Raw genomic sequence first — 19,778 nt, 5'->3', positions numbered from 1 at the left:
CACTCTTCACCCCACCGCATGCTGCTGACCCTGTGTAAACGGCAGGAATTATCTCTCATTCCTCTGGACTGAAAACACGTTGGCCAGGTGAGCCTTTAAGGTCAAACCCCCCCAAACCAGAGCCCTGCTTTCAGGTAGCCGTGCTGCACTATCTGTCAGGGAATCTAAACAGACACCTCAGAGCAAGGCCAAGAGCACATGCAAACTGTTTCAAGACAGACTTTATTTTTTCACTCATAACAATCCCTTGATTTTTGTGCAGCATATGTAGCATACCCAAGTTACTAATCCCATCTGTGCAATTGACAGTGTAATTTCAGTATGGTAGATATACCACTCATATGGGGATAATGGAAACTTGGTGAGCTCAGTGTGGTAAGAATGAGGTCACTTCTAATGTAAGGAGACCTGTGGCATACTGAGACTGTCTGGCTTTTTCTGGCAGAATGCCTCATTGGTGCCTGAGATTTCAGCTCTTTCTGGTCCATGTGAAATATCTCAGTTAGCAGTCTGAATTCTGTTTACTGGTGATATACTGGGTAAGGTCTTTCTTTGTAGTCCGTCGATGATTCATCCACTTTGACAAGTTTTATTGAGACATTTTTATGAAAACTTTGGAATTTTAATTCACAGTCCTGCTGGTGAGAGTGGACTGCAGCTATAACTTACGTTCTCTCCCCCAGCCTGGTGCAAAAAAATCCTTCTGTCTGCCTCTCACGTGGAGGGCTGTCGTTTGAAGGTGTAAGGAGATGCCTGTGTAATATGTAATCAGATCTCGATGTGCTGTTTAAGTGGGTTATACTTCATGTTGAGTTTCCCTTCTATTGAGTCCCAAGGATACTCCCTTTCTCCAAGGCTTCAGTAGACTCAACTAATGGATTCCAGTTGCCTGACACAGCATGGCTCGGCTCCGTTGCTTTTCTAAAGAGAAGACCTCAATCCAAGAAGATGTCTAAAAAAACAATGGCTGAGAAGGAACTTTAGGTCTTGAGCTATTCAACTTTTAAACTCTTTGAAAAAAAAGTCACCAAAAACTGAGACGTATTTTATTTCCTGAAGTGTTTATTGTTCACTTGACATTACAACATATCAGGAAGGAGTATAAACAGCACTTTGGGTAGAAACTATAGTACAAAGTTTATAGAAAAGTTTCACCAATTATTAAAAAAAACACATACAAAAAACAAAATAAAGGCATCCTCATGTCAGTGTGCAAATAAGTTTATACAGACAAGAAACGCTTCCATATAAGGCTACGCTTCTAGATAAATTATTTAAATAGCATATATCTACACAAATGAAATAAACTCAACATGAAACAAACAATAATTTATCAAAAAAAAAGCACAGGAAATACATATAGCACAGCACAGTCAAGACATAATTTCTTTTAAATCCTTTACGTTCCTGTTCGGGCTTCTTTCACTACAAAAATATCTTATATACAGCATATAAATGATTACAAAGTCTTGCGTACAAAAAGAAGCCAACCAATTTATACTCTATTGCTAAGACAATTGATTCTTGTGTATTGCTGGCCTCAATACAAAAGAGAATCAATGAGGTAATATTTGTACATAAAGGGATTTCTTTTAATTTTCCCTCGTCAGAAAATGTACACACAAGCTCAGGCACACTAGTCATACACACTGCAGAAGCAGAATATTTAGAGTTACTGTAAGTAATGCCTATAGTTTCACTTTTTTTTACTGTTTCGGTAAAATATAATGCCATATCTTACCATAGGGGGATACATGTAATAGATTGCTAACAACATTTTAAGCTGGCAAGATACTGAGATGCACAACAATTAAAGTCTCTATGATGAGTACGTAAATACAGACAGCCATACTAACATAGGTTTACTCATGGCAGGAAATAGACTGGCCCATGCTCTTTACGTCCCTTGAAGCTGTCCCGTCATGATTGGAGATATGTACATAATATTTGCTAAGAATTACTATTTCAAAGCAGTATTCAGTGTTCACTGCTTTGGGCCCCTGTGCTGTCCTGAATTTGTGCTCTCCTTGTTTCCTTTAGTGCTCTTTTCCTGAGAAGACGAATGTTCTGGGCCAGCCCTAAGCCTTGGCTAAGTACAGGACCTTGTATTTCCAGGTCTGCACTGAAGTAGGGTGAGCAGTATTTTTAAAGAAACCAAATTAAAAAAAAAAAAAAAAATTGACATGGTTGGCTTCATAAAAATGCTTGTTGGGTGGCACACATGCGCATACACACAAACTCATTCACTCTCTTTGATAGTAACAGTCAGTCCATACATGGTCCCTCAACAGTTCCTTCAAAGGGTATAATTACCCTGCCTATAAAAGTTCTCCCATACCTTCTTCATACTGACACAAGTATCTTTGAGTCCACAGCAGATGTATATTAATGCTCAAAAATAGGAATAGAAAAAAAAAACATGGAACACTCTTTCCTTTTGTCCCTCATCCATAGAGGAATCCCAACAACAGTTCAGGTGTGCAAAGCAATACAATTTGGCCCCTTTTCAATGCATTTCAGAACGGCAACGTGAGAGGGCCACGTTCTTCTGAGCAGAGCTGCACTCACTATTTGAATTTGGTGCAGTGGTGCAGAATCATCATTTGGCTTTCAAAGTCCAGAGGTCAGCTCTCCTGCTCATCATTCCTCCAATGTGCATTTTTTCAACAGAAAAAGTTAAAGAGATATTGGTCCAGTTCCTTTTATTAAATACTCATACTGACAGGCAGATTCTGTCTGGAAGTCTCTGTGGTCCATTTATGTATCTGAAAGAATTCAAGAAAGAGGTTTTACAAATATAGTCTTGCATGGTAAAACCAACATTCTTTGAATTTTCAAACCAACACTATTGTGCTTACCTCTGCATTCATATTTGAGGTCTGAGAAGTAAACCATCTCCTGAGAGAAGACGTACAAGCCAAGTCGTCCACCTGCATATGTTTTGTCAAAGATGTTTCCAGAATCGGCCATGATTCTCTTGCCTTCATACATGACCACTCTATAAGAGAAAATTTAATCACATTAGCTCATTTCAACAATAGCTTAAAACTAGCAGATATGAAATTGAATGCAAGGTAATACTTGGTCGGTTTTAAGCTCACCTAATCAGTCCAGTTTTAGGTCTGTGGATTAGATGCCATCTGTAGGCAGTAAAGTCCTTCCAGCCAATCTTCTTAGGGTCATACCACAGAGTGCGTACCTGAAAAGGATGAAATGTGAAGGTTAGAATTTGTCAAACATTAAATTTAAGTATTACTTGAATCCTGAGTTACTGAATCTCCTCTCACCTGTCCTGCTGTGTCTCCGGTATGCCACAGGGCATTTCTCAGGTGCTCGCCAGGCCCAGTGGTGGAGTTGACCACTTTGATTGACAGGCCAGAGTAGCCCTGAGCTTTTGTGGGTGTGTGAGACCAGTAAGTTTGTGTGACTTGTTTCCACATGACTGTGTAGAAGCGTGAGCTGGACTGGTAGCCAAACACAAATCCGGCATAGTCGTCATCTCTGTCCGTGTTGATGAAGAATGTCCCACTGAAATCGACTGCGCTGAACTCGTCATAACCTGAATTAAGACAGAGGTGGTTTAGAATCGGTTTCCTGTCTACTTGCAGTGTACTTGCAGTGAGCGTCTGTCTATTGTAATACATACCAACAGCAATGCCAGGATCACAGTTGACAGTCTGTACCAACTCCTTGCCCTGATGCCTCACCACCCAGTTGGGGTCAATTTGGGAGGTGCCCTTGGGGTCCAGAGGAACCATTTGGAATCTGCGGAAGTCTGTTTCACTGATGGCAAAGTTCTCGGGACACACATCATAGATGTCAAGAACGTTGTCTTGGTCAAAATCGTCTTTGCACACATCACCACGGCCATCACCTGAGAGGACAATATAAATGTGGAAATTAAAAAGATGGAAACCATGGATGAGGACAAATCAAACCACTGAGGATATCCAAAAAACTCAGACTGTATATGTAAGTTAAATGACCACACATGACACAACATTAAAAGAATGACTTACCATCAGAGTCCACTTGATCTGGGTTAAAGGCCAGTCTACAGTTGTCTTTGTCGTCAGGAATGCCGTCGTTGTCATCATCATGGTCACAGGCGTCACCCTTGCCATCTTTGTCATGGTCAGCCTGGTTGGCGTTGGGGATGTAAGGGCAATTGTCCAAGTTGTTCTGGTGACCGTCCTCGTCAATGTCCTGGTTGTTGTCACACTTGTCTCCAATGAGATCTGAGTCTGAGTCAACCTGTAAAAAATTGTTGTATGATGAGACTTTCCAAAGACAGGCTCTTACACTGTTAGACTCCTGCTTACTTTAAATTACTCTCCTTGTTTTTCTCCAGCCTCAGTATGAAAGGTGCTACTCAGGATGAGATTGATATGTTGGGCCTATTTTTCAGGCATGCAAGTATTGTCCTATTAAACAAGGTATCTTTTACCATAGAAAAATTACCAATTCATTTATTTTTCAAAGGGGGAGTAAAGAGGGAAAATTACATTCTTTATTCTCAAATTCATGTCATATTCCATGTTTCATTAAAGCAGGTGCATTTTTTGGCACCGATGCTATGGGTTAGGGTTATTTATTTTGACAGGTGAAATGAGTTCTAATGTTACCTGATCAGGGTTGTGCTCCAGAGGGCAGTTGTCACAATGGTCGCCCACACCATCCCTGTCAGTGTCCCTCTGGTCCACATTGTAAACATATGGACAGTTGTCGTTTTCGTTCAGAATGCCTGTTGGGAAAAAAATATACTTTTCTTAGATATCAGGGCTTTGCAAGTGATTTTTAAGGATAAAGAAAGGCATTAAAGACAACCTGTAAAGAGTCATGAGAAAACACTCACCATCCCCATCAATGTCCACAGCACAGGCATCTCCCTCTCCATTGTTGTCAGTGTCAGTTTGGTCTGGGTTCACCTCATACACACAGTTATCACAGCGGTCGCCAACATCATCCCTGTCTGTGTCATACTGGGCAGGGTTGTACACTCTTGGGCAGTTGTCCTACGATTTGAGAATCATAAGCAGGGTTACATTTCTGAAATTGGCTATTACTCAAAGAAGTGATATTTTTAGGAACAAAGCTCTTCTGTTAAAGGCTTATTTTTCCTCGAGCTTTTGCTGGAATGTGATATTCCACTGGAAGCAAGCTGGTAATTTTTACCACAGCATTTTTCTTTCCCAACTTTCCAAATCCACACTAAGAATTATGGGCAACACGCCACCTTGTCTTCAATTCTGCCTTATTTTGGAATCAAACTAGAATATTCCTATGCTACTTGCTTTCCACTTTCACTCTATGGTGGAAGCACACAAACAGGGGGAATTGACATTCCTAGTGCCCAAAGGAAGGATGGCTGCTCCTGATTGCTATGTCTGGTCTTTGGAGAAGCACAGTTTGGGACTAAAATGAAGTGCTGTGATGACTCACCCTATCATCGGGGATCCCATCATTGTCATCATCACTGTCACATTCATCACCCAGGCCATCTTTGTCATGGTCTTCCTGGCCAGAGTTGGGAAGGTTGGGGCAGTTATCCTATGAGGGGACAAAAGAGTGGTTAAGCAGACAATCATCACAATAATATAGTCCAGATGGATAATAATGGCCTTTGGTAACTCTATCCATGTGGGGTCTGGCTACCTTTTTGCAGTGGTAGGTGGCGTTCTCCACACACACCAGGTTAGTGTTTGGCCATCCGTCAAGATCAGTGTCCTCTCCGCAAATACGGCCATTCCCAGCATAACCTGGCTTGCACTCACAGCGGAACATGGACTCAGAGTAGACGCCCAAGTAGATACAGTTTGCATTCTTATGGCAGTCGTGGCTACCATCCTGGCAAGGGTTACGGGGTTTACAAACCTAGAGAAAATGACAGAGAATTAAAAAGACTGCAAGCGGTAAGCCTACAAGCCTCAAGCACAGCATGTAAGAAAAGACTCAAACCTGTTTTTTAGCAGTTGCCTGTTCCACTCCTCTGCCAAAAGGCTGAGGGCCGGAGAAACGCGCAGGGCAGGGCAAACAGTTGTAACCGGGCTCTGTGTTCTCACAACGATGGACTCCATTGTGTGTATGGCAAGCATCAAGGACCTCTGTGCACTCATCAATGTCTTTGCAAGTGATGCCATTTCCAGTGTATCCAAGTGGACACTTGCCACACCTGAAAGAGCCATCTGGGAAGCTTGTGCATCTTGTGCCAAGGAAGCATGGGCTGGAGAGACAACCATCTATAGAGAAAATAAAATTGTACTTTTAAAAGGATATTCTGTTGTGGATCATAACTTATTTTTTAATATTTTGTTTACTTATTTACTTACCAATAGGGCAGTCCTGCTTGTTGCACACTTGAGACACATTTGCATCACCAACACAATCTTTTCCTCCATATTTGGGAACAGGGTCTGAACAGAGACGTGTGCGGGTCTGGATTCCACCACCACAGGTAACAGTGCAGCTGTCCCAGGGTGACCAGGGTCCCCAACCTCCATTGACTAAAAGGCATCAGAAAAACAACATTTAGTATGTTCCATTGATCTAATTAATGAAGTGTTCATTATATGTTGCTGAAATGAACTCACTAGGACAAGGCGACTTTTGGCAGATTTCAGTTTGACGTCCCTGTCCTTGGCAGTCCATACCACCCATTTGGGGTGTTGGAGAGTTGCAGAGGCGTATCCGGGTGATGACCCCCTCACCGCAGGTCACAGAGCATGATGACCATGGAGACCAGTGGCTCCAACCACCATCCTGTTTGACTGTGAGCAACACATTCACAATTAATTTCTGAATCTCACATTTTGAGAACACTTATCATCACAATGGTTGTATGAAAAATGCTGAGTGACTTACAGCGTTTGTCGCATTCCTGGGGGTAGCAGTCACGGGTCTGGACAGAGGTGCCCTCACAGTTGCTGTTGATGCGGTCACAAGAACGTCCACGCTGCTGGATGCCACGACCACATGTCACAGAACAAGGGGTCCATTCAGACCAAGGGGACCAGCCATCCTCTGCATAATCACTCGCTGTAGGGGGGGGGGGCGAAGAAACAGGGATCATTACCTTCTTAAAAGCTATTAAGAAAGAAATAAAGAAAATGGTGCAGGATGTTAAAAGAGAAGCTTACGTGTTCCACAGCGAGGGCAGCATTCTCCATCAGGCACGGTGGCATTAGCACACGGGATCAGAGGGCAGGAGATTTTGCGACACACAGTAGCAGAGTTCTGGAGAAAGGAACAGTCAAATTAGTACAAGAATAATGAGCAAGCTGACTGGTTGACTGGCTACTGGTAATGTTCCAAGCCTAATTGCTATATTTCCCAATTGAGAGAACTTTATCAGGGACATTACTCTCCTGCTGAAATGGAAAAATAAAACATCCTCCCAAACAGGTGGGACCACCTAACTAATTACACATCCTGTGAGCAACCTCCACTGGATGTTGCTTTTGGGAAAGGACCCCATGCTGGTTTGATAGTGGTTAAGAAGAAGTGTTGATGGCTTTCAGACAGGAGCTGAGTGCTTTTAAAGGGTGGTGCAAGCATCAACATTATTATCACTTTATTAAACAGGAATACAGGAAACACTTTGACATCTTCCCTGAGCTTATTTCTGCCTTAGGTTGAAGGTTGTATTCCAGAAGGTGTCATACTTACTTGGCAGGTGCACTCGGTGCAGCCGTCCACGGTCCACTCATCTTGGTCTTTGTGCACTATGCCGTTGTGAATGCAGATGCCATTGTAGACATTCATTTGATTTTTCAGCAGAGTACTGTCCTCAGACTGGGGGAGAGAGAGGGGGTGAGAGAGAGGGAAAAGGATGCTCAGAATGGAAAACTTTCTTTTTGCCAAAGTTCCAATACAAATGAATCACTGACTGACACCATGATTAAGATATTGCTTGACTCTAGCAAAGCAGTGCAAATGTGACCGACAGCCAAACATATTTGTGTATTCACATGGCACTCATTAAGGACTTGGCCAGGGGTTGCCATTACAGTGACTAGTGACAGCACTGAGAATGTGGATGCAGAGGGAAAGCTGGAGAGAACAGGAAAAAGAGCGGGTGAATGATGACATATAGCAGACCCTGGTGGCCCTTGGAGCTTACCACTTTGCGCAGCTCATTGGACAGCTTTTTAACAACCACACCGAGTCCCTTGAGCTCTTTAAACATGCCGGCGAGGTCCTCACAAGAGAAGCCGCAGACAGACTGCAGATCTGAATGGAGGAGAGAAGTGTCAAATGAATTAGTTAACATCCTAAAGTTTACAGCTGAGCAGTAGCAGGGAGTCGAGACCTGTGTCTTTAGGAAGGAGAGTCTCACCTTTGGTTTTGTGGCCGGTGTAATCAGTCCTAATGGCAGGACTGGAGCCATTGACTGGGTTGTCAAGGGTCATGACATCAGTTAAGGCAGCTGCATGGGGGGAGAAGACAGAAAACAAATGAATTTCTCTTCACAGATACTCAATTAAATATTTGCATCTTAATTAGCACTTCTGTATTTTGCAGCAGATTAAAATCCCCCTAGGGCAATCAATATATTTAATTTATTTATACAGCTAAACATGACGATATACTATATATTTCAGACATACCTCCACTCTGGCATCCCTTATTTCTCAGTATGGCGTCAAGGGTTGTCCCAAATACAAAGCGCACATTTTGAAGAACCCCCTACAGGACATAAAAAATAGATAGGCTTTATATTTTTCATAATAATACAGTGTTTTTACACATCTGAGTTAAATGTTTTTTAAAAACTTACCATGAATTTGTCCTTTGTTGCTCCTTTTCCAATCCTGAGCCTGGCAATGTCAGCCACCTCCTGAGACAGCACTCTTTGGATTGGCACATCAAGCTCAGACACATTGATCTCCTCACAGCCGACATAAAGTTGCACTCGGTCGTCCTGAACGAACAAAGTGATGTTCTTCCAGTGCCCTGAGGCCAAATCCGCATCCTCAATGGACACCAGCTGCTGCTGGTCAGAGGTGGAGAAGAAGACATCCAGAGTGTTCGCCTTCCCGTTGGAAATTATCTCGAAAATTGGTCCAGATCCGTCATTTTTCTCGATGGTCAAAAGACTGCCCCTGGTTTTCTTGAACTGCTTCAGGTTGACGAGGAGGAGAAAGCCCCTCTCAGTCTGGATAGAGTCAAGGAGGTCCCGGAGGGAGCTGTCGGGGACCGGGGGGATCAGGTCTGCGTTCAGGACTTTGTATGCAGGGCTGTAAGGATCTGCGCCTTTGACCAGACTCACTCCATGATGTCTCTTGTTTACCCGGGCCAGATCGAATAAGTCATAAACACTGTTATCATCCCGACTCTCTGCGGTCACAGGAAAGAAAAGAGTAACCATGTTAAGTCCTTTTTCTACCATAATGACAATGTGCGTAAAAACGCACAACAACGGGGAATCTCCAACGGTTGCACGCACATAGGATAGGACTATACAAGAGCGTGCAAATATTCAAGAGTAAGGCAATACCGTACAATAAATTAGTGTAGTTTTTTAAAGTCCAGCGTTAAAAGTTAGTAGCCTAAATACAAAAAAAAGACTATCACCAGACATTTTCCATTCTCACCTGCCAACCTCGCGCTCTCACAACTCCAAAGCATCAACAGCAAAACGATGCCACACAGCATCATCTTGAAATCTCAAGTGATCCCTATTAGAACCAAAGAATGTGAAAACACACCGTTAGGGACCACATTAAAGCGATATTTTGTCATCATTATTATTAATTTTTAAAAAAAATCTACAAACCTTTAAAAATGAAATTCTCTCTGTAAATATATTTTTTTTTTTTAAAAAGCAGAAAAAGTCACTTCTTCTCCCAGTATTTCTCCCGTTTCTTTTCCTCTTGTTTTTTTCAGTAGCTCGTGAGGTTTGGGGTATAAAGTTGCAAAATCACTTTAAGACCCTGTCCGGGATATATTCCGGTGATTTGAATTTTTCTTCTGACTTATCCTATCGATACTAGAGCTATTTAAACAGTTCGAAGACATTCCAGAGCTCTGGACCGGACCAATAGGATTGCAGCAGCAGAGAGGGACGGCCTTGTTGTCTTACCTCACAGCCAGTCAGAGGAATATCCGCGACGCACACACCGAGGAGGAAAATGCATTCCTGAGCTGAATTTCCATCACCAGACAAATATTTCATACACGCTCCTGTGCCAAGACGTGGTCGTTTCCGGTCTAATAAAAGTTTAATTGTTCGGCAAATAGTCTTAATTTTATAAAGCAGTCACCTCCCCAAAAAATATAGATTTATTTTTCATATGATCCGACATAATCAGGCCAATTAATTCAGTAGACTGGTAATATAAAACTAGTTATGAGAGGATATAAAAGTCATACAAAACATTAAGTTATATTCCATACTTCGCACTGGTATATTATTTTCAGTTCATATTTCTAACAAACAGCAGGTTATTGGATGGTTTCTGGAGTACTGCTCATTTTGCCTTTACTTGTCTGGCCACCAGGGGACTCATTGAGTAATAAATGGAAGTTTTATGTTCAGGCTGAATGAGAGGTGTGATTGAAGGATACTTTTAATTTGGATTTCTTTATAACGTATGAGTTGTTCTAGGATTGTATAAGGTCCACTTTAGGCATGGATTCAAGCTTGAGAGTTAAAACATAGATCTATTGTGAGGTAAAGGGAGCATGCTTAATTTTAAATCTTAACTCTGAATCCACAACCATGATAGATTAACAAAAGCCACAAATAAAGCATGAACAAAGTGCCTTTATGAAAAAATGATTTGCTTTAATTTAAATTGTGTGTGTAATAGTTTTCAAATGTTGCCATATTTATAGATAACTATATTAATTATGATAACATATTTAACACTAAAACCATGCATGTATGATGAAAGAACATATCGGATGAACTTAAATAAAATAACCTGTATACATGTAAAAATGCAGCACACATTAAAAGGAGGACTCTTGTATTAAAAGTAAAGAAGAACAAATTGATGTACTTTTTTCACAGTAATGCCTCACTAATGTATAGGCCTGAAATACACGCATAAACAGTATCCTGTAGACATGCATTAAAGGAGAGATGTCACAGTGAGGGGGCTGCACACAGAAAGCACCCTCAGCAGTTGGGGGCTCTGTGGCTTGCTAAAGGGCAGCTCTGGAGTGCTCAGGGAGGTAACTGGCATCTCTCCAGCAACCAGTCCTAATTGTCCAAAATTTGTCTATTAGACAAATAGTGACCCCCCTGTTCCTGAGCAAGGTCAGCCAAGTCAGACTGAGCTACTGCTGCCCCAAAAGTAAAAGTACATCATTATCTTTTGGTAAAATTCCCTAAAAAAATCAAAAGTAGCCTTAGAATAAAATGGCCCCTGCAACATTGTTGATTTATTGATGCATCAATGTTTAAGCTGTAACTGATAGGTTGAAGTGGAACAAAATTTGACTTCTTATTTTGTCCACTGCTCCCCAACCTAAAGGTCTGCCCTCTACAAAGGGTGACATGAAACATCTGAGGGGTTGCCATGGTGAATTGGGTTGTTGAAAATGAAAACTAAGTGCTGATGCAATATAAAACTCTAACCATGTTAAGACAGAATCCTCATGGCAGACTTGTTTCAGCACAGCCAAGAGAAATTAGTCTAGTTTCATTGCAGATCTCAGTTTCTTTAATTTTATTGATCATGCTGTGCAGACTTGTGATTATAGGAAACTTCAGGAAGAAGAGAGAGTGTGTGACAGAGATGAAAGAGTTCTGGAAATGCTGGGCCACAAAGTGACGCCTTTGTGATGCATGTAGAGTAGTGATGACTAAAACTCTAAACTAGAGAAGCAGTCCAAAAATAGATTAGATGTATGGTCTTCTGAGTTACAACATCTGGATACCTTTTTCTTCATTTGGTGTATACAGCATTCAAAGGGTCTTGTGACACATGGGATTTACAACCTGTAGTATTCATCTTGTTGAAACATCAGCCTGCAGCAAGGCAGTGACGAGCCTTCACATGTCCTGCGCAATCTTTCATTCAACTGGAAAATGGCAAGACTGTGAAATGGGACCGAAGTGGGATAAGAGTCTCTGGTTTCATGGGAAACATTTTGGAGATATCATAGGCAGGTGTGACTAGGCACATCGATGTGGGTGTGACCGTGAGCTCACAGCGTGGGAGGTGCGACTGACAGGACTGTGTTGGAGGTAGAGAGTAGCGCCAATCTCTGATGAATAGCCACTAAAGTAAGCCAAAACTACAACGGAAACAGCCTTTAGATAGTGAGTGTTTACTCCCAGTCAATCCCTAGAGATATCTTTCCAACGGGGGTGCACGCATACGCCCTTCAGAGGGTGGGAAAGTTAATTTGTTTTACCATTCAGAATTTCACTGCTCTTTGTCTGTTACATATAACACAAAAATAACCTCATAAAAATTAGCCTGATTATTTCCCTGTATGAAAATCCTATGTCCCAGAATATGTCTGCAATCATTTATGTGACAATTAAAAGATACGTTTCTCTTAAGCAGCTCTGTTTTGTAGCATTTTATGACATAAAAAACAAAGGGTAAAACCCATATCCAGTTCACAAAGTTATTTAATTTAAACTTTAAAACACCCAGTGTTATGAAAGTCTGCGTGTATGTTAAATTAATGGCAATTAGGCCTACCCTTAAAGCAAGTCACTGTTGTTTATTACATGCTATTGTAATCATGTAAGTCTGATAAAAATGTAAAACAAAGTTAGGCCTACATAGCTGTGCACCTGCTGAAAAAAGGCTCGTTCATAACTTTAAAGATCTAATAACATGTTGGGAAAGTTAGTTGAGAAGGGTGATACTACTTTTACTACTTTTTTATGTTCCAAAGATATAGCCAGTGGCTGGTTAGCTTAATTTAGCTCACCTCAAAGACAGGAAAAGACTTGTGAACTTTGGTTAGATCAAGGCTAGTTGTTTCACCCTGTTTCAGTCATTGTGCTATGCTATAGCTTAGCTTACTGGATAAATATGGGGCAACAGCCAGCAGTCGTTAGGTCGGCTTTTTTATTTTTTATTTTATTTTTATAAATTAGAGACCTTTGATCAAAGCAGGGCTAGCTCTTTCACCTTGCTGTAGTCGTTGTGTGCTTAGATAAGCTATGCTAACTTAATAAATACAATGCTATAGCCAGCACTCGTTATATTCAAGCTGCAAACTCCAGTGTTGTAGGGGAAAAAAAGTGCAGTTCAAGGTTGAAGGAGGCCTGTCATGTTGGCGTCATGGCGTTGAAAGTAAGCAATCATAAATGGGCCATTTCCATCCAAGGTCAAAGGTCAATGTGTCAAAAGTCAAGTTGATTCAAGTGAGCTTGCAGAAATTATCATTTGAGAGTGGTAATTTGTGCACGAGTGAAATAGTATAATACGCTTGCAATCATGACTTATCATGCTCATGAGATGTTACATAAATATAACACTATATTTCCTTTATGGCGTCGTTCATCTTTGGGCTCCATAACAGTTCTTCAGAAACCCATGGGTGATGTCACTGAGACTACAACCATGTTTTATACAGTCTGTGATTGGATTATCTTAGAACAAAATATCGTGTATTCATTAGTGAACTTCAGTCAGAGCTAGGCCTGCTGTTTTGACCTTTTCTAATATTTGTGTAAAGCTAATCTGATAGTTACAGCTATTAGCAAAACTTAGCAGACATATTATAAACACAGTTAAATGACTAGCATAGCTTTTCCTAAGGTGCTGTATCCGTACATTTAAAAAAAAAAAAAAAGATGAAATCATGCTTAAGCCCTGTCTCTCTGATGTCAATCAATATTGAATAGACTTATCTGTAGATAGCATTCAGCTAGCAACAGGTAGGCCTAAAGTCAAAACAAACACTGAAAAGAAATCCAGAGGAATGTTCCAGGCAGTCAAGATATCATTAAAGAACAAACTCTATGGCAACATAGACAATTTTAAAAACAACATTGAGAGCTACACTTTGTTGTTGGCGTGATGACTAATTGCATGCGTCTCAGCGGGCACGTGAAAGGATCAGATAATAACAATAAAAAGTATAACTGCCCTGTATTTAGTGAGGTTACGACAGCCTTGGGCTTAGGCTGGTTAAAGAGCTACATGAAAGACAGAGGTATTATCCATAAAAATATTATTTTGTGGCTCTAAGAAGACTGCTTAAAAGACTCGGGTATGCAGGTGAAAACTTGTCCATGCCATCTGTGCATGTGTCAGAGGTGAGCCATTGATTAAGGAGTGAAGAATTTACTAACACCACACTTTAATTACATTCTGTGGTTAGGGCTGTAGCTAATTTTGAATAAATACTGAGCATATTACAGTTGTGGTGTGCATTATCTTAGTGAGAAGAGCAAATCACATTTAAAAAGATATATTGCTGAACTGAGATTACATGGAGGATTTTGAAGAGTTTAAATAAATGTAGGCTATAAGATGCAAATTTGACTACATTCACTCTTAGTTCAGTATTTTAAGCTGCACAAGTTGAGTGTTTACAAAAGCATAGAAAGAGCACACTGGACTGACATTTGAGGTTGGGCAGTTGAGGATTGATTATAGGTACATATGACGCAGTGTCATTGTACAGACACGTTTAGGCTTTCTCCTTCACATCATTCTTATAATATAAGTCATCAAGCATTTCAAGTCCATACTACCTTTAACCTGGAGAGGTTCCATTGCATTGTCCCCTGCAGCTGTAGTTTTATACAGACGACTGAGAAGATGTCTTTTTTATAAGAAGGTGTGTAAGAAAAACTAGCGTGCATTAACAAATTTTATTTGGCAAGCCTGCCCTGCTTTAGCCCATCATTCTTATCCGACATAAAACATGCCCCCAAGGAGAAAGCTTACGTACGGACTGAGAAAAAAATGACAAGATGTTGAGAATAAAAAAGTGAGTAAGAGTTCTTACTAAACACAGAACGACATGAGTCACTGATAAAATATTAGAAAACATGGACACTAGCAAGGGCATTATTGGTCATTTATTTTTAAGTGTTACTTCAATTGTGGTTAAAGCACTCACAGTGGTCCTTAATTCTTCTCTTTTCAGGTTTTATTGAACTTTGCATGCATTATTTCAGCAGGCCGAACAGTAACTGGCCACTTACGATCACAAAGGCGCTAAAGGCTTTTCCAAGAAAGCTTTGGGTTCAAAAGATAACCTTTGGGAAAGGAGCTGAAGGCAGTGTGCTGCCAGACCAAACTTATTTTTTATCCTTTCAGCTGTTTGGCCTCTAGCAAATGGCAGAAACCTAAAATGGCTTGGACCCTTTGGCAGTTGTAAATCATTGATCATAATCTGAGCTTGGCCTCGGCGGGATACAAGTGGGAAATATGGATATTACTGGTGGCTTTGGAGCTGGTCTATCTTGGCAAAATACATGACCTGTGAAACAGCATGAAAAAAACCTGGTCAGTCTGTGGCAAAATAATATCTTTAAAAATATTCTGTGTAAATGGTCTTCCATTATTTTCCCCTTGTAAATGCAACATTGATTACAATGGTAAATGTCTCGACCAGTGGTTCTCAACTGGTGGTTTGGGACCCAAAAGTGGGTCTTGGAGCTGTTTTCATTGGGTCGTGAATGTGCCTGGAAAAAATTAATGATTCGCTTTTCAAACACGTTTGATTGTTCTATTTTTTGTTCTTCCACATGTTGTGTCCCATCTGAGGTCCAAACTGCACCATTTGTCGTTTAAATATTGGTGGTGGGTCCTCGGGCTAATTGTTGGAAATCAATGGTCTAGCAACCGTCTAGACGTAGCCTCATATTAGAAAATAGTGTGTTTTTTTGCTAAAAACTATCACTGCATAAAATGAGAGCTGTATTGGATCGCCTTGTGGTGGCATTCAGATTGTTTATCCCTGGATGTATGCATGGAAGAAAATGATTAATTGGTTGCAGCAAGTCTGCTCAATTCCGGCAAGTGATGTCAGAGAGTGATTATGTTGGACGACTCTCTGAAAGCTTGTCTTCTCTCTTACTGTTTACAGACAGACACCAAGTCATCCGTGATGATCCCCTCGCATGCCAGTTGAACAAGCTTTGGTTTGGGTAGTGATGGAGCTAAATGCTCGCTGCTGTTCTCTGACTTCTCTGCAGCTAAGTGCAAATCTTTGACTAATGAGCTGAGAGACCACATGTCACTCAGCTGTAAGAAGTAAACTGTACGCAGGAATGTTAAAGGTCTTTTGAAAGAAGCATGAGCAAGTGTTTGGTTTGTAGAAGAACTGAGGCTCATAATCACACAAAAGTTTCTGATGACCACACAAGTGGATAATGGATTTTAAAGACTAGATATAGTCTCAGATCACAAGAGTGATTCTCGGCTTTAAGATTTGTTGTGGCTTAAGTATCACTGAGCAAATAATTACTTCCAATCGAATCATCACACAAAGTGATTAATGCTGTATTTGGGGTGATGTTGCTGACCACCAGAGAAATAATTAGTATGCACTGCTTTTTAAGGTCCTTTTTATTTACTGTATAACTGCTAATGCTGGCTAGCTAGATAGCTATAAACTTCGAGGCTATTTGGAAACTTTGTGCTAGTGTAGCCTATGCTAGATTTGTCGTTTGTCATATCATGGACAAATAAGCATCAGTGTTCATGTTTCTGACCACCTGACAAATGCAGGATTGGTGTTCACTTTCCTTTAAACTGCCTTTCCAGTCACTCATCACTAACTTCCACTAGCTAGAAAACTATCAACTTCAACTGGCTAGTAGCTAACCTTGTGCCATATCATATGCTTATCAAAGTTTACAGTATCATGTCATGGACAAAATAACATAAGTCCTTATTTGGATGTTGCTGGTCACTGGACAAATGCATGGTATGTCTAGCTCCACTTTATCCATGGCTAAATGCTAACTTAAGCTAGCATAATATAGTTATCAACCTTCACTAGCTAGTAGCTTCAGTGTTTCATAGTGTTAGGGTAACAATAGTTGTTTTCCAAAGACCTCTTAACTGTCTGTTTTCCTTCTGTTTCAATACTGTGACAGTTGGCTTAAAGTCTGCCTTTATTGTGCAGAGCTCTGTGAAAGAAGCATTAATCTTGTTCCTGTACTTTCCCCTAAAACACATAAAGTGGTGGGTGTAAATGCCAAAAGGTTTATCTCAACTCTTATGTAAGACAACATTCAGAAAAAGGCATCATTATGTAACTTTTAATACATTGCAAAACAAAACTTTCTGATTTAAAAATGAAAATACTCCATTGCTATAGTCAGCAGGTTACCTTTTTAAACTTGGTGCATTGGCTGCTTTGACTCTTTCAGGTTGAATTATCTCGGGGACATTCAGATTCACAGAAAATGATGGTGTCTGTACAGTTGTAAATTGTTTTTAGCCTCTTATAACTGCACTCTACTACAGCAGGAAAAAAATGGTGTGGTTATGAAGAAATCCCAGACAAAGCCTTCCAACAGAGCACCATCAGAGCCTGTTGCTCCCACAATTCCTCAGTAGGAAATAGTTGCTTAAGGAGAGCAGCTGATAATATTGTGCATTCAGCTGTACAAAACAGACTTAAATTTAATGACACTATTTCATCCTCCCACATACACACAGTTCATTTTGCTATGTGACTTTGCTTGTCTTGGCCTTCTGTTAAAATTCTACACCGATTTTTTGGAATTGTACTCTTGCCATGTCGACTCTGAAGGATATTAAAGTCGTAGTGAAACACACTTCAGTGCTGGCAGTCAGGTGAAACCACACTTCTCTATGCTTCCTCTTCTTCAGGCACTCAACAGCCATGTAAATCCAAGCACCCCAAGTTCAGTGTGTCACTTGTATATTTCCCATGACACTATCAGCCTTGAAAGTAACTATATGGACTAATATGCACTGTTGATACAAGGCCATGGGGAGCCCTGCCGCTCCTCCAGTTCCTAAGCTCTTTACAAAAGCACAGAGTTTATACAAACTAAAATGAGTAACTCTTTACCCACCGCAAAAGTGTAGCTGATAAGTTGCTGCAAACACCCCAGTTGAATATTATCAATTTGATTTAAAATAGTTGTTTCCTGGTACACAACCAATAGACATGGAACTACATTATTTTTATTTGCAGTCAGCTCTGTTTTCGTTCTTCACCAACTCGAGTGAAATAAGTATCGGCTCAACTCCCTTCTTTCTTCACAAGCTATAGTTGCTAACCCTTGTTTTGGTACTGGGCAGATTAGTACACAGCAGATTCTGGAGCTTTTCACTCAAAACATTTGCTTGTCGATGCTGGAAATGGTTTGCAAAATGTCAGAAATGAATCGAGAAAAGAAGCCGCTAGTGAAACAAACTAAAATCTCCAAAAAATAAAAACAATGTAGGATTGAAGGAAAGTTCATTATCAGTGCATTCATTTATACAAGTGATCTTTTTTATAGAGTATCAGCATGTAGTATTTTTTTTTTGCATTGTTTACAAAAAATATTGATTAGTTTTAATGCAACACAGGTGAAGAAAATAGTTAAAGGGATTAAAATTGTTTTTTTTCAGGCTCTAACTTCTTCGGCAGGAACTAAGAACTTTAGAGCAAACAGTTGATCCTTCATGCAATAACTCTGTAAAGTTGCACGTTTAACATGTAACATTCCTGGGTACCTGTGGGTAGGAATCCGTTTTAATTTCAGGTTATTGGACTCACTTACAATGTGCTTGGAGATAACATGGTGTGAAAATCAAGTTGAGAACATGCTTGGAAAACATCATTACTCATGTAGGATGAACATTCTTGTCTATTTAGGTGAGAAGATCAGAGACAATCCCCCACTGGGGCACGTTTGGGACATGAATCTGCCTCGCCTCACCCCTCAATGCACTCTGGGACTTTTAGAAGTAAATGTGTCAATCAGGTTCTTTTTTTTTTTTCTTCTTAACAAACCATGGCACGTGACCGACCTCCAACAACAAAAAAGAAGTCAGTAGTGCTTTGAAGTTATGTGATGTAGGTGCAAGGAACAAAAACATTCAAAGAGGAGAAAAAAATCCAAGGCACTCTTCTAGCAATGACTGACCTACTTTGAAGCCCACTAAGAAGAATACAGCTTTGAAGGCTTCCATTTTCATATTTGACCTCAATTAATAAAACTATAAAAGTACAGTACTGTCATCCCCTTACATATATGGGGTTCTCTGCATCAACCACACTGCAGAAAAACACAGTTTGTGCATCCAAGCTATTGATTAAAACCTGGTTTACTATGCTAAAGCTCCCCTATCTTTAGAATTCCTTACATTCTTTCACATGTTTCTGCTGAGTAGAACCAGGTGGGAATTTAATATTTTCCAGTAGCTTTATTGCACACATTTGCCTTAAGCTATAGGTTAGACACCTCAGCACGAGCTGCCCTGGAATTCCCTGCTCAGACTGCACGTGAGCATGTTTGTCTTTCACTGCATGACCAGATTGGTAATGTGTACAACTTTCATCCCTATCTAAATACATTTTTTTTTATTACCATCAAACTGGCTATTTGCAAGTTAGACATTTGCATCTAAGGGATAATTGCATGCAAGTTTAGAATTCTCTGACAGTTATGCATTTATTTACTTTTTTGCATGACTTTTAAGGTCTTTAAATGAATCATTCAGTATTTATCCCTTATACAAAACAGTATTCTGTGCAAAGTAAGTGTCCACTGTGTTGTGGGGAATGCGCCATCTAAAGCAATTCCTCTGTGCCTCTGCTGGAAACTAATCAACAGAGTCTGTCAGGAGGCAATTAATGGCAGCAGTTTCTTTTATTAT

The 19,778-nt window shown here is 40.4% G+C and overlaps 1 protein-coding gene across 1 annotated transcript; it reads right to left on the bottom strand.

Moving 5' to 3' along the window:
• Positions 1-1,042: 1,042 nt before the first annotated feature.
• Positions 1,043-9,975, bottom strand: LOC109981388 (thrombospondin-1). The gene is made up of 22 exons (XM_020630142.3): positions 9,776-9,975; positions 9,594-9,677; positions 8,777-9,336; positions 8,607-8,685; positions 8,336-8,425; positions 8,120-8,229; positions 7,666-7,791; positions 7,137-7,233; positions 6,862-7,035; positions 6,591-6,767; positions 6,330-6,503; positions 5,959-6,239; positions 5,656-5,874; positions 5,443-5,550; positions 4,856-5,015; positions 4,626-4,744; positions 4,020-4,254; positions 3,647-3,874; positions 3,288-3,559; positions 3,102-3,199; positions 2,859-2,998; positions 1,043-2,765 (listed from the first exon to the last, which is right to left on the bottom strand). Exons 2-22 carry the CDS (start codon positions 9,655-9,657, stop codon positions 2,758-2,760), a joined length of 3,519 nt encoding a protein of 1,172 aa, XP_020485798.1. The 5' UTR covers positions 9,658-9,677; positions 9,776-9,975; the 3' UTR covers positions 1,043-2,757.
• Positions 9,976-19,778: the final 9,803 nt, after the last annotated feature.

Source organism: Labrus bergylta, chromosome 18 (genome assembly GCF_963930695.1).
Source record: "Labrus bergylta chromosome 18, fLabBer1.1, whole genome shotgun sequence".
Lineage (NCBI taxonomy): Eukaryota > Metazoa > Chordata > Actinopteri > Labriformes > Labridae > Labrus > Labrus bergylta.
The sequence above is the reverse complement of the archived record's forward strand: the minus strand, read 5'-3'. Positions and strand labels throughout refer to the sequence as shown.

Coding starts and splice junctions, on each gene's coding strand:
- LOC109981388 (XM_020630142.3), bottom strand. CDS start 9,657: ATGATGCTGTGTGGCATCGTTTTGCTGTTGATGCTTTGGAGTTGTGAG. Junction 9,337..9,593: donor TGAGAGCGCGAGGTTGGCAG/GTGAGAATGGAA, acceptor CTGTGACCGCAG/AGAGTCGGGATGATAACAGT. Junction 5,875..5,958: donor AGGCAACTGCTAAAAAACAG/GTTTGAGTCTTT, acceptor CATTTTCTCTAG/GTTTGTAAACCCCGTAACCC.